The following is a 20,253-nucleotide window of genomic DNA, read 5'->3' as shown; positions in this document are numbered from 1 at the left end:
GTATGTCTCTGCGCGTGAGATGGGTCTCCTGAATACAGCAGACTGATGGGTCTTGACTCTTTATCCAGTTTGCCAGTCTGTGTCTTTTAATTGGAGCATTTAGTCCATTTACATTTAAGGTTAAGATTGTTATGTGTGAACTTGATCCTGCCATTATGATATTAACTGGTTATTTTGCTCGTTAGTTGATGCAGTTTCTTCCTAGCCTTGATGGTCTTTACATTTTGGCATGTTTTTGCAATGGCTGGTACCGGTTGTTCCTTTCCATGTTTAGTGCTTCCTTCAGGGTCTCTTGTAAGGCAGGCCTAGTGGTGACAAAATCTCTAAGCATTTGCTTATCTGTAAAGGATTTTATTTCTCCTTCACTTATGAAACTTAGTTTGGCTGGATATAAAATTCTGGGTTTAAAATTCTTTTCTTTAAGAATGTTGAATATTGGCCCCCACTCTCTTCTGGCTTGAAGAGTTTCTGCCGAGAGATCTGCTGTTAGTCTGATGGGCTTCCCTTTGTGGGTAACCCGACCTTTCTCTCTGGCTGCCCTTAAGATTTTTTCCTTCATTTCAACTTTGGTGAATCTGGCAATTATGTGTCTTGGAGTTGCTCTTCTCGAGGAGTATCTTTGTGGCGTTCTCTGTATTTCCTGGATTTGAATGTTGGCCTGCCCTACTAGGTTGGGGAAGTTCTCCTGGATGATATCCTGAAGAGTGTTTTCCAACTTGGTTCCATTTTCCCCCTCACTTTCAGGCACCCCAATCAGACGTAGATTTGGTCTTTTTACATAATCCCATACTTCTTGCAGGCTTTGTTCATTTCTTTTTCTTCTTTTCTCTTTTGGTTTCCCTTCTCGCTTCATTTCATTCATTTGATCCTCCATCGCTGACATTCTTTCTTCCAGTTGATTGAGTCGGTTACTGAAGCTTGTGCATTTGTCACGTATTTCTCGTGCCATGGTTTTCGTCTCTTTCATTTCGTTTGTGAGCTTCTCTGCATTAATTACTCTAGCCATCAATTCTTCCACTTTTTTCTCAAGATTTTTAGTTTCTTTGCGCTGGGTACGTAATTCCTCCTTTAGCTCTGAGAAATTTGATGGACTGAAGCCTTCTTCTCTCATCTCGTCGAAGTCATTCTCCGTCCAGCTTTGATCCGTTGCTGGCGATGAGCTGCGCTCCTTTGCCGGGGGAGATGCGCTCTTATTTTTTGAATTTCCAGCTTTTCTGCCCTGCTTTTTCCCCATCTTTGTCGTCTTATCTGCCTCTGGTCTTTGATGATGGTGATGTACTGATGGGGTTTTGGTGTAGGTGTCCTTCCTGTTTGATAGCTTTCCTTCTAACAGTCAGGATCCTCAGCTGTAGGTTGTAGCTGTAGGAGATTGCTTGAGGTCCACTCCAGACCCTGTTTGCCTGGGTATCAGCAGCAGAGGCTGCAGAAGATAGAATATTTCTGAACAGCGAGTGTACCTGTCTGATTCTTGCTTTGGAAGCTTCCTCTCAGGGGTGTACTCCACCCTGTGAGGTGTGGGGTGTCAGACTGCCCCTAGTGGGGGATGTCTCCCAGTTAGGCTACTCAGGGGTCAGGGACCCACTTGAGCAGGGAATCTGTCCCTTCTCAGATCTCAACCTCCGTGTTGGGAGATCCACTGCTCTCTTCAAAGCTGTCAGACAGAGTCGTTTGCGTCTGCAGAGCTGCTGCGTTTGTTATTGTTTACTGTGCCCTGTCCCCAGAGGTGGAGTCTACAGAGACAGGCAGGTTTCCTTGAGCTGCTGTGAGCTCCACCCAGTTCGAGCTTCCCAGCAGCTTTGTTTACCTACTTAAGCCTCAGCAATGGCGGGCGCCCCTCCCCCAGCCTCGCTGCTGCCTTGCCGGTAGATCACAGACTGCTGTGCTAGCAATGAGGGAGGCTCCGTGGGTGTGGGGCCCTCCCGGCCAGGTGTGGGATATGATCTCCTGGTGTGCCTGTTTGCTTAAAGCGCAGTATTGGGGTGGGAGTTACCCGATTTTCCAGGTGTTGTGTGTCTCAGTTCCCCTGGCTAGGAAAAGGGATTCCCTTCCCCCTTGCGCTTTCCAGGTGAGGCAATGCCTCGCCCTGCTTCAGCTCTCGCTGGTCGGGCTGCAGCAGCCGACCAGCACCGATCGTCTGGCACTCCCCAGTGAGATGAACCCAGTACCTCAGTTGAAAATGCAGAAATCACCGGTCTTCTGTGTCGCTCGCGCTGGGAGTTGGAGACTGGAGCTGTTCCTATTCGGCCATCTTGCTCCGCCCTCCTTATTAGGGAAATTTTTAAAATATAGTCCTGAGTGGCGCACACACTCCCAGTGTATCTTGGGACAAATCACACGGTAATCCCACCTCACTGCCGCAGTCACTCCTGAGTTGTTTTAAAACAGATCAATTCAAGTTAGAATAAGCTTGGGAGACAACCTGGAAGGGAAAACAGGTCACTGAAAGCAGTGTGCCATCGGTGGGGTGGCCCTCTTTGCTTTGAGGGTGGTGCGAGGCACAGCAGGAGAGGTGCTGGTGGCATCTACAGAGCTTCATAGCTGCCCTCGTTCCCCTGCTTGCCTGGGTGCCCCCGGGGGATTTTTTTCCTGAAATCTCAGAGCCATTTCTGTTGTGTCACTTTTGGAATCATGGGAATAGTAGTGCCACCCAGACCACCTTCTATTCTATTTTGCCATTTTAAAAACCAGCTTGTTGAGATCTAATTCACATATCATGCAGTTCAGCCATATGAAGTATGCAAGTCAGTGTTTTTGGTCTCTTCATTAGGTTATGCAACCATTACCACAATCAAATTCTATAACATTTCATCCCCCTTTAAACAGCCTGCCAATAGTCAATCCCCCTTCTCCCCGTCCACCCCTCAACTCTAAACAACCACGAATCCACTTTTTGTGTCTATGGACCTGCCCATTCTGGACATTTCATATAAATAAAATCATCCCATATGTGGTCTTTGGTGGCTGACTTCTTTCTCTTAGCATGTTCTTAAGGTGCCTCCATGTGTAGCCCATATCAGTATTCCATTTATTTTCATTGCCAAATATTCCACTGTACGGATAGACCAAATTTTGTTGGTCCATTCATCTGTTGATGGACATTTGAGCTGTTTCCACTTTTGGTCACTGTGAATATTGCTGCTGGGAACGTTTGGGTCCTGTGTGGCCATTCACTCATGTGACTTCAGTCTAGTAAAGTACACAGACTTCCCATGGCTAAGATGCAGCGGAAATCTTGGTGCTTATGTTCTGTGAGAGTGAGAGAGGGTCTGGAAACATTTCTTTATGATGGCCTAACAAGAAAGTTGACACCAAGATATTAATTTTAAATTTATAATTTAGTTTAATTTAGTAATAGAGCCACACAAGTACATTATAGTCAGGGAAGAGAAAGAAAAAAATGCCAGGAAAATTCTTTTACCAATGATCCACCTGCTCACTTAGCCCCGGCACGGGAGCAGCACATATACAGGCACACGCTTCACGCACTTTCCTTTCTTCCCTCCCTTCCTGCCAGTTCAACTGTCCCAGCTTTCGGCTTCTGAACCATGGGTGATGGGCAAGACCAACAACCAGAAAGAGGAAGCCAAACCCAGAGTCAGAGCCAGGGCCAGGACACAGCCACTGCTGCTGGATTGGAAATACTGGAAGCCATCCTTGGGCCATTTGGAGATGTTAATTAGGCTGGCTAATTCCCACTGGCCTTGGGTTGCCAGTGTTGAGTGTGTGGGCTTACCCCATCCACTGCCTGCACCTGTTCCCTTCCTCAGAGCCATTCCAAGGGATCTGAATAGCCCAGACAGCTCTCTGATCTCCCACTCTGTCCGCCTTCCTGCTGGTAGGATATTTAGCACTTGCCTAAAGCTGGAGCCCTAGTCCACTCTTTCTCTCCCTCATCCATGCCAGCTCTCCAAATAATTCTCTTTCCTAATTATCTTGAACCAGCTAATCATTTTCCACACTGACTGTTCAGTAACCAGGATCCAGGGACAGACAGCCGCGTTTCTTGTCTGACCCTGCCCAGCATCATCCCAGGTGGCAGCTCTGGATGACAGCCTTTCCTCAGAGGCAAGAAGCTTGGTTCAAAGCCTTGCTCTCTTGCTATCCCAGTGAGTACAGCTGGAGAAAGCATGCCATAGAAAGGCCCACCAATTCCTGGAGCGCCTCTGCTAGGTGGAGCCGCCCACAACACAACACATCTCCAGCCAGCCTCTTGTTTCCTGTCCTGCTTAAAATCCCTGTTGATATCCAGAGTATCAGAGAAGTCACACGAGGCGGAGGAAGCAAGACATCTTTCTTCAAAAGTGACTTCTGGATTCCTCCAGCTCAACTCTGCGTCTGAGCCGCCAGTTGGCCACAGTTTGGCCTTTTGGTGTCTGAGTTAAACCGTTAAGGGCTGTCCCTGAGGAGTCTTGATCAACTGCTCTTAGATATGAGTGGGGCTGGCTTCGATTCCCAGCCCCACAAATAGGTAAAAATGATTTCGAATGTAAAACACACATTAACCCTATAACCCAGTGTCACAACTTTTTTTTTTTTTTGGGCGGGGGGGACAGAGTTTCACTCTGTTTCCCAGAATGTTGTGCAACGGCACCATCTTGGCTTACTGAAACCTCCACCTTCCCAGTTCAAGCAATTCTCCTGCTTCAGCCTCCTAAGTAGCTGGGATTACAGGCACCTGCCACCACACCCAGCAGATTTTTTAATATTTTTAGTAGAGACAGGGTTTCACCATGTTGGCCAGGCTGGTCTTGAACTCCTGACCTCAGGTGAGCCACCGAGCCCAGCTGTCACAACCTTTTATCCATTATCACCCCACGTGGAACCTTCTGAGAGACATTTTGGTTTCCTAATTGGTCCCCTCCCCTGAAACAGCACAGAAACGCCGTCTATCTGTTTACTTACAGTACTTATACCTGTGCTGTACACATATAAAGAGTAGGCTATTTTGCCACCCCAAGGGGTGATATCCCCTCATTAGACTGCATGCTGTAACTTTTCTCCCAGATCCCCCAAAGGCAGCAGTTTCATCTGCTTTAGTAACCACTGTAACCCAGAGCCGAAAACAGTGCCTGGCACATATCTGCTGCCCATTTGACAAAGGGATAGGACAGTTAGGCTTTGTGTCTCTCCCCTATCCCTGCCAGGCGCCAGGTCCCTCCTGGCCTCTTCCCACCCCCCATCTCCAAGCACATTGCCCTCCAGGTGCCCTCCGCACTGCCCAGGTTGGTCAGTGCCCTGTGCGTACCCCAGAGATGTATCAAGAAGCTGACAGCTTACTCCTCTGCTCCATGACTGGAACCCCACCCTTTGGGAGCACTGCCATGTGTCAAGGGCAAGTGACATTTGAGCCCTATGGAATAATCAAGGCAGCCCCCAACTGTCTCTGTCTTTGCATCTCCTTAACTCAACCATGGATTGGCAGTTACTGAGACATTCTTTGTGGTCCAGCACTCCACACCAGGCTGCGTCTGGGGACACACAGGAGAGGGGCAACCCAGTCCTCATCAGCAATTACAAACAAGTCCTCCATTGTTAGCTGCGCCATCTGCTTTCTTGGTTTCTACCAATCGGGTGCCTGTACACACAGCATAACCAGGGCTGAGGGGCTGCAGAGGAGTGAGATCAAGGAGCCTCTTCATAAAGAGACCCTTTGCTCACACTGGAGGGTGTCAGTGGCCTGGTGCTCTAAAAGCCAAACTTCCTCAACTCAAGGAAGACCCACGCAGATATGCTCTGTTTGCCCTCTTCCATGAGAGGAAATGGGGGCCCTACAGCACAGTGCACTGGGGGGAATCAGAAATCTAAACGATTACATCTTCCAGAGGATCCACGGAAAACATTCTAGTTTGTGACCAACAGTCAGCAGCAGCCCAGAACCTCTTGTGCCCAAAGAGCACAACCAAGTGTGGAGAAAGAACGGTGTTCACGGTGGGTGGGAGTCGGACCGAGTGTGGAGAAGGAATGGCGTTCACGGTGGGTGGGAGTCAGACCAAGGATCATACACGAGCCACAGTTATTGATCCAGAATCTCCTAACCCCAAATAATTTTCTTGGGAGAAAGGGACAATTTTCATCAATAGATTGGAAAAGATGTCTCCATAGCAGTGCACATTTCTTTCATGAGCCTTGGCTAAGAGAATGTTAGTGGTCTCCTCCTGATGGCTGCTGGAGCCACCATCTTAGAAGTTTGCCCCTGTCACTGTGCCAACCTTGGCAGAGGGGGTCAGCAGGAAATCCGTATTTACAACTGTGGCTGTGCAGAGAATGGTCCACGTCGCTGATTAATGTCCTTTGTCCGGATTTGATGGTTGTCTAGTGACACAGAATTCAGGAGAGTTGGGGGGGCTGAGAGTTCAGGAGAAGCTACTACCTGCTGCAGAAAGAGGATGCATTCACCAAGGAAACCCCACTGTAGAAAATAGGATGGTGTGGAAGGGGTGGAAGAATCTGTCACAAAGCATAGAAAAGCTAAGATCCCCCTCAGTGCTGGGTGACTGCTGAGACCCTGCTGCTCTGTGGGTGAGAGTGACCTTATGGTCCAATTTTCCCACTCCAGGGTCCCCTCCCAAGCTTTCCTCTGCACAGGATGCTGTGTGTCCCCTCCCTGAGGACTGTCACATTGCAGGTGACACCAGTATTAACACACTGTGCGTAACTCAGAAACCTGTAAAATGAAACTTGGAGACATGTAAACTTGCCCACCTAGGGGGTTTCAATTATTTTTTCAGGTCATCCATTGAATTTCAAATGCTTGTCTTGAAAACACTTTTATCTTTGTCTTTTAAACAAAATCAGTCAGGAAAAGTTGGAGAGCAGGAAAAGGATATAGCTGTCAGTGCGGTCCAGCATCTGTAGGGCTTCTGACAGGGTCTGCATGCATAGACCCTGGGAGTGTTAATGTCTCTCTCATTTCACATTTGCAAACATGACATTGGCTTCTATTTTGTCCTATCAAGTAGCATTTTCAAGTGAGTTTTCAGTTTTTACTGATTGACAAGGCTGCAAAACTGCTTGGGCAGCTCAGGGATAAATGTATTATTAGCACTGTGTTAATGATCAAGTTGGAGCTGTGGGCTGCTGTGTATGTATTCACTCGATTTTGTGTTCTTTCCCTTCAGATTAAAACACGTAAAGGTCTCATTACAATATTTGAGCAAGGTAAGACAGACACTTCAGTGGATTTGTCCAGCCACCCTGCTTTGGGGAGGGGGTGGGACTTTTCTAACCGGCTGCCCTCGGTAGCGGACCCTGCATCGGTGCTCCTCGCCCTCCTGGGCCTTCCCCTCCCGAGCGGCCCTGCCCGCACTCCTGCCCCTGCATGTCTGCGCTGCCCAGGGAAGCCCAGCCTTGCCTTTCTTCTGCCCGTGCACTCGGGGGAGAATCCAACACCAACACCTGCTATCCCGGAAAATGTCTTTGTCACCTACCCTTTTGTGTGTGGGGCTGTAGGGAGCCGGTGGGCACGGGGGCCACCCCCTTTTTTGTTGCCCAGGCCTAGAGGAGCAGGGTCTTGAGATGGGCCGATAAGACACGGCACGTGCTGGGCCGGCCTTTGGCCGCCAGCCTTAATGGAGGCCTCTGAGGCTTCCACGCGGGGAGGGCAGGTTGTGGCGGGGGCTGCTGAATGGAACAGCTGGGGAAGGAAAAGCAGATAAAAGCTGCGGAGTGCAGAGGGTGGAGACCCAGGGATGCGCTGCGGTCTAGGACCCAGAGGATAGGCTGGCCATGGCAGATGTGACCTCCCCAGCCCGCCTTTCTGTCCTGGGTCTGGAGTCCAGGCCCTGCCTACGGCGCTCTGATGGATGGTAGCTGCCTTGGCAGGGCTGTCTGAAAACCCTGTCCCGTGTGGCCCGGGCTGCACCACCTCCCAGGCTCACAGGTGAAAGGCAAGCAGTTGGTAATGACAAGAATCATGGCAGTGCCCTTCACAGGAGAAAGCAAGTGAGCGAGCTGTCGTTCATAAGCCTGTCACCCACAGTGGAATGCAAAGCACAGAACCAGTCACTTTGTCTCAGTAAATATGGAAGTGGGATGTTAGGGTCCAAATTTGTTGGTTTATCCAAACCTTCACCCTCCTCTGCCAGGCAGGGCTGTTGGACCTGCAGGCCAGAGGAGCAGCCGGCGCCACAGCCAGCCGACCCTCCAGCCAGCTGCCCTTTCTCTTCCCCTCACCCATGGCTTAAGCCCAGGCCTGGTATTGTCCCAAACTGGGCTCACTTGTGTCAGCCCCAGCAGGTGACACGAGCCTCAGAGCCCAGGTGCTCATGTCAAGATGGGGCAGAAGAGGGCTATACGGTCCCCTCTGAGCAGGGCACTTTGCTGCAAAACTTTGCATTTGCTGAGACCCCCATGTCCATGCATGTTCTCCTGCTCCTGCCGCCAAAGTCGGGAGGTGAGGTTCGAGTGTCCTGTGAATAAATCCATGGCTTCTATCACCGGGAAGAGGCAGTGCGAGTGGAGCCACAGCTGCGAGTGGACGTGTCGTATCAGGAAGGCGGCCCTACCTTGTGTCCTGCCTACCCGTCCAGCATCTGCCACCTCCCCACCGCAGGATGCTGTGGCACGAGGGCCCAATGCAGATGAGAATGTCCCAGCGGAAAGCTGGGGACCAGAGGCATGTGTAGGGCACTGTGGCACTGGCTCCAGCCCAGCTGCAGGGGTGGCTTTGCCCTTTGCCCCTGGCCATGGGATCCCTGCTTTCAGGTGCACAGGCCCCCTTCTCTGCAGAGCTTCCTGCACTTCTCCAGGCTCACTCAGCGGGACAAAGCTGGCGTCCTTCTGTCCATCTGCAGGAACTCGTGGTGCACCCTCTTTCCCTCTTTATCTTCCCTGGGTGAGTGGGTGGGGCAGAGGAACTAAAATGTTTTCCTTCAAATCCAGAATTAGCAAAGGTTCACGCTTTCTCTTTGGATCTCACTTTACATCTTTCATTTACTTGCTTTTTCTTTTTTTTTTGGCTCCTTTATTCTAATCCATCTGATCACCATAGTGGGCTGGGTTGTTGGAATATTGTCTGGGATTAAATCAAGTCTGTTCTCCCACGCTGCCCCGTACCCTGGATTAAATGCCAGTGCCCACCACCAGCTACAAGGGGATGGAGAGATGCCTCGTAACAATCCAGCTTCTCTTGTGGATGATGGTCTAGCTGTGCTGCCTTTGTCAGAAGCAGCCTGTTTTTGTGTTCTGGGGTTCTTCTAGTGTGGTGTTTTTTTTGAGACTGGGTCTGACTTTGTCACCTAAGCTGGAGTACAGTGGTGCTATCACTGCAGCCTTGACCTCCCAGGCTCAAAATCCTCTCACCTCAGCCTCCCAAGTAGCTGGGACTACAGGTGTGCACCACCATGCCTGGATACGTTTTGCAGTGTTTTTGTAGAGCTGGGGTTTCACTATGTTTCCCAGGCTGGTCTGGAACTCCTGGGCTGAAGCGATCCCCGCACTGCGCCCGGCTGCAGCCTGTTTTAAAGATGAGAGTAGTGGGCCTGTCTCTGTTTGCCCGACCTTACCGAGCCGAGAAGAAGGGAGGCAACAGTGAAGCCCCTGGACTCTGAAAGTACTGAATTTCAGAACACCCTGAGCCAGGTTACTTCCATAGGTCCAAGCATGTTTGCAAGTGTTGATTTTGGAAACTCTTCCTAGAAACAATAAGGTAAGTTCAGAGAATGAAAAAAGATGCTGTCTGTGAATACAATAACCTACTTAAATTAATTTCAAATGCCACTAATAATAATACTTTCAAAGGCCAAAGCCCTGCAAGTGAATCATGCAGGGAGGAAGATGTGGAAACTCTGCTTTTGAGGTTTGTTCCCAGCAGAGGTCATGCAGGAAACTTGGGGCACAATACAACAGGGTTTAAAAATACGCTACAAGGGGAAGGGTGATGAAACGATCCTCTCGCTGGCAGAACGGCCCTAGGGGAGACCCAGCTCCACCCGCAACAGTGGCTCGGTGTTGCAGCAGGCATTCTTGTATTCCTCTGAGCACGCCGACGGCAGCCCTGGGGAAGCGCGGGATGCAGATGCACAGGTTTTAATTTTATTCCTTTTCCCTCCGGTGCTGAACAGCTGTATGCTCATCTGGACTCATTCAGACAAGCAATTTAGTCCTGACCTCTAGTCTTAGGCCCTTTGGGGAATAATTGAGTTGTAACTCATTGTGTAGAATATTGATATGTAAACAAGTGGAGATTCCAGGAACACCGCCAGGGATCTGCAGAGCGTCCTCTGAAGTTTCACGGGCTTTTCCATTGACTCCAGCCACTGCTTCTTCAGTGGCTCTTCCTCCCTTTCACTATGACCAGATGCCTTTTCTCTTCATTCTTTACTTATGAATTGGACAGTAAGTCTGAATTAATTTCACAAGATCCATAGCTTCTTTTATGCTGCAGAAAAGCCCAGAGCAAAGAATAAGAAGAAAGACATTCATGTATTTATTCATTCAACAAACATCTTTGCCGGCATAGCGTGGGAGGAGGTCACCAGACCCTTCTCCTGGGAATTTCCCTCCCTTCCGAGTGCCACAGATCCTCCCTGAATTGTGTGGCCGTAGAGCCTCCATTGCCTCCATGACTTAGCAGTTCTCTGCTTCCTTTGCAGGGGCCCTGCCCTCCAGTCTGAGTGCTGACCTCGAAGAGCCCCTGAGTGAGGAGGAGACAGAACACCCTCTCCTGCCTCTGCCCCGAGCCACTAAACCCAGAATCTCCAGGAAATTTCATTGCTGTACTAGTGCCCTCAGCAGGTCTTCCCATTAGTGGACTTCTGAAGCCCATGGTGAATCCCACTACAGCATCTCTGATGGGACTCAAACTAGGCTGTATCATCTTGTCCTGAAACCTCACAAACCTTGGACTTCCAAAGAAGAAACGAAAAAGTCACCAAAAACCAGAGATGAACCCACTGTCACATGGGCATTGGTGTGGCTGCTCTGGGCAGATCACAGCAGGAAAAGATTCTGCGCTTTCAGGGAGGGGCGGAGGGCAGCTGGCTTCTGCACCCCAAGTTGTTTCTTCTCATTTATGAACCCAAGCGTGATTCACAGAGGGGCTGGCGAAACCATTGTCTGACTGAGGAATTCTATCTGCATTGATTTTGCTAGTTCCTTTTAAGTTAGGATTTATGATTTACTCAAAACTTTCATCATCGTGGAAATTGGCTTTCCCCAGGGTCTTTTGCCCAGGAGATGTTTTACCTCAGTTGTCCAGTGTTGTTCCACCTGGTACCTGACGCCCTCTAACTGAGCAAGGTTCTGCACACCACGCAGAGGCCCTTCAGGTCGTGACAGTGATGCCCGTATCTTAGAACACTCAGAAGATTCCAGAAATACAGGGTCCTGTCCTTGCATAAGTTCCTGCAGGACAGGAAGTGTCCTAAGGCTCAAAACAGCACAGACCACATCCACACAAAAGGCGCATGCCAGCTTCAGGTGCTAGGCTGAGCCGGGCACCCCCCGGATGGCCTTGTGCCTCCAGAAGCCTCACGCTGCAACTTGGCTCCTATCTGTTGCCCAGAGAGGCCCCAGACAGGCCTCGGAAATGTTTCTTGTCACACAAAGCTTTTGGTAGCAGATTCCAAGCAAGGGATTTAATCCTTATATTTTTGCCCATTTGGCTCCAAGGAAGGCACATTAGACCTGTTTTTTTTTCTTTCTTTCTTTCTTAAAAAAATGAATGAATGAATTAATGAATGAAAGAAAAGAGAAGCAATGGTAAGCCCTCTCCTGCTGCAGGGCACTGGGTGGGCCCTGCCCGTCCTGCAGCAGAGAAATCAGTCAGCAGTGAAGAGCTGCTGGCACGGACCCCGGGCTCTGCCCTGGACCCTTGACCTGCCTCAGAGTTAGAAGTTTGCTCCACCCCGCACTTCACTTGGGAAGTAAATCCGAGAAACTCATCAAAGTCAATCCCCACTGCGCAGGCTTTGTTCTCACAGTGGCTGGGGACAGAGCAACGCCCTGCAGTGGGAAGAGAGAGCAGCACGAGAGACGCAGCCCCTAACTCGGCGTATGATGGGTGGGCCAGTCCTGGGAAAGGTGGGCCCTGTGCATGAGGTCTCCCTGCTGTCCTCTGCCCTCTGCCCTCTGCCCTTGCACACACTTGTTACCTTCAGGCTGCTTGGCCACCCAGGCCTGAAGAAGCTTTCTGAGGCTCTTACCCCATCAGAGCGGCCATTTTCACTGAGGAGCCAGTTTTTTCCATTAGCTATTGAGCTGGTTTGGCTGGAACCTGGCCTTTGTAGAGAGAATGGGAAGACCCAGGAGCCAGACTCACTCTTGGGACAAATGAGAAAGGGCTGAGCCAGTCATTCTGTCAGAAGGGCGGGCCTGCTCATCCTGGAGAGAATTTGCTTTTCTGCTTTATAGGGGATTGCAGGTAGCACTTGAGGCCAGGCCACTGACAGGAGCACCTTGAGAATCACCTGAACACAAGAGAATGAGGGTGCCCCAAAATGGAAGGAAGCTTCCAGCCCCTGGGCTGTTTTGGGAAGGGCCCAGGGTACTCACCGGGCCTGAAGGGCAATGTGAAGAGGGACTGCAAGTCCTGACATTTTCTGTGGTGTCAGCAAACGCCCCTTTATTTTAAATGATTCCAGACTTCTGGGCCGTGTCACTTGGCCACCGTCACTCAGGTTTGATCCTGCTGTTGAGCTGCTCCTGTCTCCTGTTTACCTCACTCCTGTTGGGAAGGCCATCGCATGCTCCTAGGCTCCAGAGTCCCCTGTAGGTCTCTACCAGCAGGTCGCCTCTGGGAGAAATTTCATCTTCAGGCACTAGAAGCTCCTGTTGTGGAATTCCTGGCTGTAGTAGAAAAGATATGTCAGGATTTAGAAATCGTATTTAACTCTCCTGGACTTCTGTTCCATGATTTCATTTTGCTTCCACGAACCAGCCATCCCGACCTTGGGGTGGGAAATTCAGTGGTAGGCAGCAAATAACTCAACCTTCCTGTAACCCCTGAGGACCTCATGACCCCAGATGACAGCCAGCAGTTTGGTGAGTGGAGTTTTTTTTGAGCCCGCCATTCTCGGTAGCAGCCTTGGTCTGGAGATTTGGAATGTGGAGCCGGGAATCTGACAGCCACGTTTCTCATGGTCACATGGACTGGAGTCGTTTTTGTTATTTGGGGTGGAAAATTGCAATGATCAAGCTTCTTTTTTTTTTTTTTTTTTTTTTTACTTAGAAAAGCAAATATTGTGTTTTTGTAATAAATCCCTTTCAGCAAAATTGCGGCGGATCATTCATCCAGCAGGGCCCCACCTGAGGCACAGCGCCGACTCATCACGGTGGTACCAGTGGGTCAGCCATCTGGAAACAGAAGTGGCCCTAATTGGGCCAAAATGTGGTAAGACTCACTGGCCTCAGGCAGGGCCAGGCCAGCTCCCTCACTTCTCTGCGCACCTGTTCCCAGAGTCCATCCAGAGCAAAGCTGATGTTTATAGTCTCATTGTACTTAGGCTTTTGTACTTTAAAAAATTATGACTTTTTAAAAATAATCAAGCCTTCAGCAGACAGAAGTGAAGAAATTTAGCCTGGGTTGCCTCAGCCACAAAGTCTGCAGTTCCTAAGAGCCACATGTTGGGAAAGTGGGGTGACCCAAACTTGGTGACATGGGTTGATTGATCAGACCCTTAGCCTTACAAGCAAGAGCTCATGCAGATCCACAGACCCCTGCACATCCTGTCTTCCTGACCTTCCTCAGGTGGCACCACCTGCGCCCCATGGACCTGCTGTATTGGTGTCATGTGGAGGTCTGATGAATCCTTTAAAACCTAACTGTGATGTCGTAAATGTAACTGTGCTACCTTTATATCTACTGAAGGGGAACGTCTGCATCCAAGGTAGATTCAACAGGAAACAACCATCGTTTTAGTTGCACTCAGTCTGTCAGTATGACATACACATGAAATGAATGTTTCCCGATGTTTTCAGGTCTACAATGTTTAGTACATGTAAATAAGGAAAAAAATTGATAAATACGGTAAATTAAGTTATAGCGTGTCATTTGATTCTTATTTTGCTGTCTCTTGTTATTTAATTTTCCTAATGCTCCACATCTAGGTTCCTTCCTAGGTGGTAGGAACACCTTGCAGACGTGTGTGCGCCAGGACACACCACGGCACAGGCAGCCACGGCGAGAAAGCACACATCTCCGCAGATGGCAGCCACCTGACTCTCCAGTTAACCTCTTTTACTCTTTAATTCTGATTTACTGTGATGATTTCATAAAGTGGAAACACAGCACTTCAGTGCTATATGTTTCTGTCATTCTCATTATAGTTTATAAGAAAATAAAGTTTACCCTGGCATCTAATAAAGAGGTGGTTTTCATTTTTATTGGACAGAATTGTTTGAAAGCATATTTTAACTAAAACCTAAACATGTATCCAAAATGGTAGCTGGTACCTGTGCGGGGAAGCTTACCAACGTGTTTATGCAAAATTGACCTCATTTCCTAACATGGAATGCTGAGATCCAGTCACAGGAGGCTCTGAATCCAAGCATCATGCTTCTAATCTACTTAAATCGCTTTCTCTCTTCATGAGTAAAGGGCTGGGTCAGTATCGCCTGCTACCATAACATCCATCCGAGCCCGCAATGAAATGTGCCCCTTGCTCCGTCTCTCCAGGGCAGCCCCTTTCTAGCGGTCAGGAGCCCCTGTCCCTGGTGAACAGGAGGCAGCGTTAGAGGTGAGTAAGTGATAGGATGTGATACGGTCTCCTGTTGGTGTGGCTGAAGCCAGCTGATGCCCGTCTAAGGACTCCAGCCATCTCATGACAGCCTGGCCGGGTGGCCTCTACCAGCATTGCAGGCTACTCATGCGCTAGGCAGCAGTGACCTTTCGGGTCATTGTATTAGAAGTCTGCAAAAATCATCCATTTGTCCAGTTAGCAAATATTTTTTGAGTACCTAATACTTACAAAACATGGCTGTGACCTCCCAAATGGTCTGGATGCCTTCTTGGGAGTCAAGCAGACCCTACATTCAATGTCTAGCTTTTCACTGATAACAAGAGCTTGCTTAATGGTACGTCCTGCTTCTAATACTTGGTACCTCATCGAATGAAGCTTGATGTGGAGTTTTAGAGCTTTGTGGCCTGGATGCAGTGGGTCCCACCCTGTGCATCCGCAGCGGTGAAGAATCTTCGTAAGTCAAATGCAGGTTCCTGGCTGCTGCCGACTCTGACCTACCAGGTCTGGGCTAGAACCTCAGCATCTCCACTTTTTAAAGCTACCCAGAGGACCTGCAGGTAGATCTGGGTTGAGGGGCTGGGCCAGCCCCCTCGGGAATGGTCTGGGCAGCTCATCCCCCACCTGCACTGAGGGAACATCGGAGAGCACTCCCTGCAGGACAGCTCTTCGCTCTACAGCTGCTCCCAGGAGCTGCGTTTCTGCCGCTCACTAATGACTCGGCGTCATAGGTGATAGGTCAGCTATGGAAATGGTTATTTGAAATTCAAAGGATGTTTTTCTCAAAGTCTTAAAACAGTTTACTTTTTTATATCCTTGTTTTTGTTTTCACCAAATCGTTTTCTCTGCTACACTTTTTATTTGTGGCAGAATGATGACAGGGTGGGGAGACATTCCAGCCCATCATGCCTCCTATAAGTGATCAGGTCACCTTAAGAAAGTACTCATCAAATCTTGGGCCATATTAAGCAAAACCTTCAGCAGAATTCCAAAGAACAATACAACTTCCAGTGCTTCCAAAAGGACCATTGCTACAAGGCCCTGATAGGTCTTTTGGGGCTTCTGCTAGGTACCAGAATTGAAAGCAAGAATATTTTTAAGGTACACCTAACCATAGTCTAATTCTCTAAGTGTTCCAGGAAAAAACGCTAGTTATTTATGCCTCCTGCAGTGAAGCGTGTCTTCCAGCGAGAGGCTCACACACTGATATTTGTTCACTTCAGTACATATTCAAGCTAGTATTACGGTGCTGTGTATGTGCAGAAACTAAATTGAGGCCACTTTGGTTTATTAAACCGTTTATGTCAAGGGGCACTATTATCATTTGCTCTTTTGTCTATACCTGGAAATGGTTTTAGTTGCATTTCGTTTTTCAAACCAAAAAGTGAAGGCCACGGAAATGGAGCACAAAGTAAACTCTGTCCCTGCATATTTGGTTTACTCAAGGCACGGATCTGCAGCTGGAAAGGTCACCCTCACCCCCTCAGTCTGACCACCTACTTCTACGGGTATGAAAACCAAGGCCTGAAGACGTTGGCTCACTGAGATTCACAAGGTCAGAAAGTGAGGCTCCAGGCAGGAGATCAGTTTCCTAGTTCCCACTTCTTGATGACACCCCCATTTAGCAGCAGTCACCGTTCTTCACCAGTGCATGGACTGTTTATTGAAAGCAACGTTTTGGTCACTTTAAAAAGGTCCCCTAATGCCAAGGCTTAGGCTACCCTGAGCCTGCTGTCGTAGGGACCAGGCCCAACACAGACCAAGGGCTTCGAGTGTGGGAGAGCTTGTTTTAACAAGAGACTTACCTACTCTCCCTGCATGCAGACACGGAAACGGTGGAGTTAACCTCTCTCCATGGCTCTAGAAGCCATGGACTGGAACCTCTGGAAAGAAAAGTTGCTCGTCTTCAACTCTGAAAAATAGACTTTGAGGTCAGAGCACGTAGCCAAAGCAGGGTTTTCATGCTTGGTGTGATGCCCAGGCAGGTGAGCCACGCTCCGGAAGGCCACAGTCTGCTCTCTGCACTCAGACATCTACGTGTTTACCAAGCATCTGCTACAATTTGGCCAAAATTGTCTCGTTTCTCTCCTGAAAATGTTTTCTGTTTTGGGAGTTTGAGACAAAAGATAATGACATATCAATCAATGTCCTTCCATGCCACAAGAACCACCCTTGAGTGGAGTAGAATGAGACTCGCTTCCGAAACCGAGGTCTGTTCTTAGCCTGCTGCAGATTCAACCCCATTTTCACCCTCAGAGAACATGACAAGACCAGCCAGCAGCCCAGCCAGGCAGGACATTTCAAACAGTAGTGATACCCTCTCTGCCCTCAAGGTGCTCTCAGATCTGCCCCCAACACACACAAACAGCAGTGACAAAAACAGGAGGAACTCTCCAAAATGACACTTTCTGAATTATAAGGAAAAAACAGCTGGAATTGGCGATTGCTTCATTTTTGTCATTGTCAGAATTTTAAGTTAAAAGTATTTTAATACCTAAGTGTCCTAAGTTGGATAAGATGGGGGCAGTGAGACATTTATAATAAGCTGTCACATCAGGCAGTATTCGTCTGGAAGATCCTGTGTTTCACAGAAGGAGAGTGAGAAAGTAGGTCCCAGCCAGTATCCTCCCTCCGTACCATGTCAGACATGGACCACGCTGATCAGATTGTTGCTATTTATATCAGGTATTCCTGCCTCAGATATCAGAGAGCATTATGTATGTGGTCAAAATTCTATTCTAACATTATTTTGGGAAAGAAAGAATAAATGCATAAATTATCTCTGGAACAAGAGGGCACTTTTTATGTGTCCAGGTGTCATTGCTAATCTTCCATTTATGTTCCCCCCGCCCCCGTGAAAATGCTTGTTGAGTTTGACATGGAATATTTTCCATGAAGAGGTCAGAGCCGTCGGCTTCCTCCTTAGCGTGGGGTCCTTAGGGCCTGGAAATTGGAGTGTGCTTCTCACTGAGGGCGTGAAGTGGGAAGGGGCTTGCTATTATAGATCCTGAAAGGATCTTTTTGACTTTAGAAAATAGCCTGGCAAAGAAAAGCTTTTTTCCGTGAATACTCAGGGACTGCATTATGCCCCTCAGATGATAGAGGAGAGTACTTTTGATCAATATTCCCTAAGAAATGGCCGCTGGGCTAAGTGCAGAGGGCCTCAATAGCAGTCTCCCTCCCGCCCGACCTGCAGAGCATCTGCGGCAAATCTCTCAGAGCAGTGGGAACCAGCGAGGGCGGTACATTAATGGCATCATCTTCTCCTTTTAAAAAAATGTCACCCCATTTTGTCCTCCATGTTGATGGCTGATTATGGGCCCACTGGAAACAGTTATTTCTATAGCTTTCTTCGGGGAAATCTTGGATCTTCGTTTCAGGCACCAGGAAAAGTGACCCCCTGGAACAGTTTCAACCTAAAGGCGAGAGCAAAATGCTAGTGGAAAACTCACATCAGGAGCTTCTCTTAATCACGGAAGGTCGTTTGTTTGGTTTTTTTTCTTTTTTTACTAATGATCAAGAGCTTAATAAAATAGCCAAAGTACAAATGTGTATATTACATCAGGTGTTCTATATTTTTTTCTCCTAAAAACAATGATCTGCCTCTATTCCAACGCCCCCCTCCCTAAGACTGATAAGCAGGTTCTTCAAAAGAACATTCTCAGCTGAGAGCTGTGGCTGACGCCTGAATCCCGCACTTTGGGAGGCTGAGGCGGATGGATCACTTGAGGTCAGGAGTTCGAGACCAACCTGGCCAACATGGTGAAACTGTCTCTACTAAAAATACAAAAATTAGCAGGGCGTGATGGTGCATGCCTGTAATCCCAACTACTTGGGACGCTGAGGCAGGAGAATAGCTCAAACCCGGGAGGCAGAGGTTGTGGTGAGCTGAGACTGTGCCACTGCACTCCAGCCTAGGTGAGACAGTGAAACTCTGATCCAAAAAAAAAAAGGAACATTCTCTCCAGATTAATGCAAAGACATAGAAATAGCATCATATAATACACATCATTCTACAACATCCTTGTTAAACTTTACAATGTCATAGGCACCCCTCTATCTAGTTTATCATTTTTCACAGCTGCATATTATTCCTTATTACAGATGTACCTTAATTTACTCAGCCCATCTGTGGACATTAAGGTGGCTTCCAGTGTTTGTCATAACAAAGACACCTGTAATAAACACCAGCACACCTATATCCTGACACACTGCTGCTTTTATTTCTGTATGATAAATTTCCAAAAAAAAATGAAATTACAGAGTCAGAGAGTATATGTCATTGTTATGGATTGAATGTTTGTGTCTTCCCAAAACCCATCTGTTGAAGCCCTAACCCCGGTGTTTACTAGGTGGGATCCTTGGGAGGTGACTGGGTTGCGATGAGGTCCTGGGGATGGGGTCTCCATGATGGGATGAGTGCTCTTAGAAGAAGAGAGGCCAGAGCTGAGCTGCTCTCTCTCTCTGCTATGTGAGGACACGGGGAGAAGGCTGCTGTCTGCAAGCCAGCAAGCAGGTCTTCACTGGAGACCCAAATCAGCCCACACCTTGATCTTAGACTTACCAGCCTCCAGAACTGTGAGAGAGAAATTCCTGTTGTTCACGCCATTCCTATTGTTTTAAGTTTAAGCCACTCAGTCTGTGGTATTTTGTTGCAGCAGCACAAGCTAACTGAGATAGTCATTATAGCCCCCAAGAGATTGATTATTTGACCACTTTTGAATTCTATAAAGTCAGTTTTGGAGTTATATTTAAAAATTACGCTAGGACCCATGTCTTCCCATGTTTATATAAGATAACTCAGTAAATTACCCAACAGCTTAAGAAAAGAAAAATTTTAAGGGGCACCCAGGCAAAAGGCATAATTTCAGCAATGACAAAATGAGGCATTTGTTGACCAAAGTAAGGACTCCCAATCAGTGTGTCCACACCGTATGTCTTTTCATGATAATGTTCCAAAGGATTTCTCAATTTTGGAGAAATTTTTGAAAATACTAACATAAAATTCATCAAATACACCATAAATTCACCTTTTGGTCATAGATTGGAGAGGAACATGGTCCTGGGAACCAATGTTGGCTTCCGATTCCATCTGCACACACTCCTGAGTGGCCATTCCCTATCTGGCTCGTTTCCTTGCCTGGGACTTGGGGTGATAATCCTGATTGTGGTGGCCAGCCTCAAGGATGGTCCCCAGCAATCATCACCTCCTGGAATTCATACCTTTGCATGGTCCTTTACATGCTGATTCAGAGATGACCTGTGGGACCAACAGAACCCAGCACAAGTGATATATCTTTCAAGATTAGTCATAAAGGTGTTACAGTTTCCACTTTGGTCTCTTGGGTGGCTTGCTTTGGAGAGAGCCACCGTGCTGTCAGGACACTCAGGCAGTGCTATAGAGACCAGCGTCCATGTAAGGGAGCCATCTTGGAAATAGATCTTCCAGCCCCAATCAACCCTTCGCTTGACAGCAGCCCCAGTGGAAAATCACTGTAATTTCGTGAAGGACCCCAAGTCAGAACCACCAAGCCAGGCTGCTACTGAGTTCCTGACAACACACAAATAATTAGATATA

At 48.2% G+C, this 20,253-nt stretch overlaps 1 protein-coding gene across 3 annotated transcripts in view; it reads left to right on the top strand.

Moving 5' to 3' along the window:
- RALGAPA2 (Ral GTPase activating protein catalytic subunit alpha 2) overlaps positions 1-14,303 on the top strand; it is a 328,251-nt gene extending 313,948 nt beyond the window's left edge. For 2 of the 3 annotated variants that reach the window (XM_007961465.3, XM_073008650.1), the window contains one exon: positions 10,593-14,303. In XM_007961465.3, the coding sequence (XP_007959656.3) occupies positions 10,593-10,747 (155 nt within the window). In that variant the 3' untranslated portion in view covers positions 10,748-14,303. Of the gene's footprint in view, positions 1-7,118; positions 7,159-10,592 lie in introns of all 3 variants that reach the window. The other variant, XM_037993998.2, reaches the window with a different exon arrangement.
- Positions 14,304-20,253: the final 5,950 nt, after the last annotated feature.

The sequence above is a fragment of the Chlorocebus sabaeus genome, chromosome 2 (genome assembly GCF_047675955.1).
Source record: "Chlorocebus sabaeus isolate Y175 chromosome 2, mChlSab1.0.hap1, whole genome shotgun sequence".
In the NCBI taxonomy this organism is placed as follows: domain Eukaryota; kingdom Metazoa; phylum Chordata; class Mammalia; order Primates; family Cercopithecidae; genus Chlorocebus; species Chlorocebus sabaeus.
This window is presented reverse-complemented; position numbering and strand designations above follow the sequence as displayed.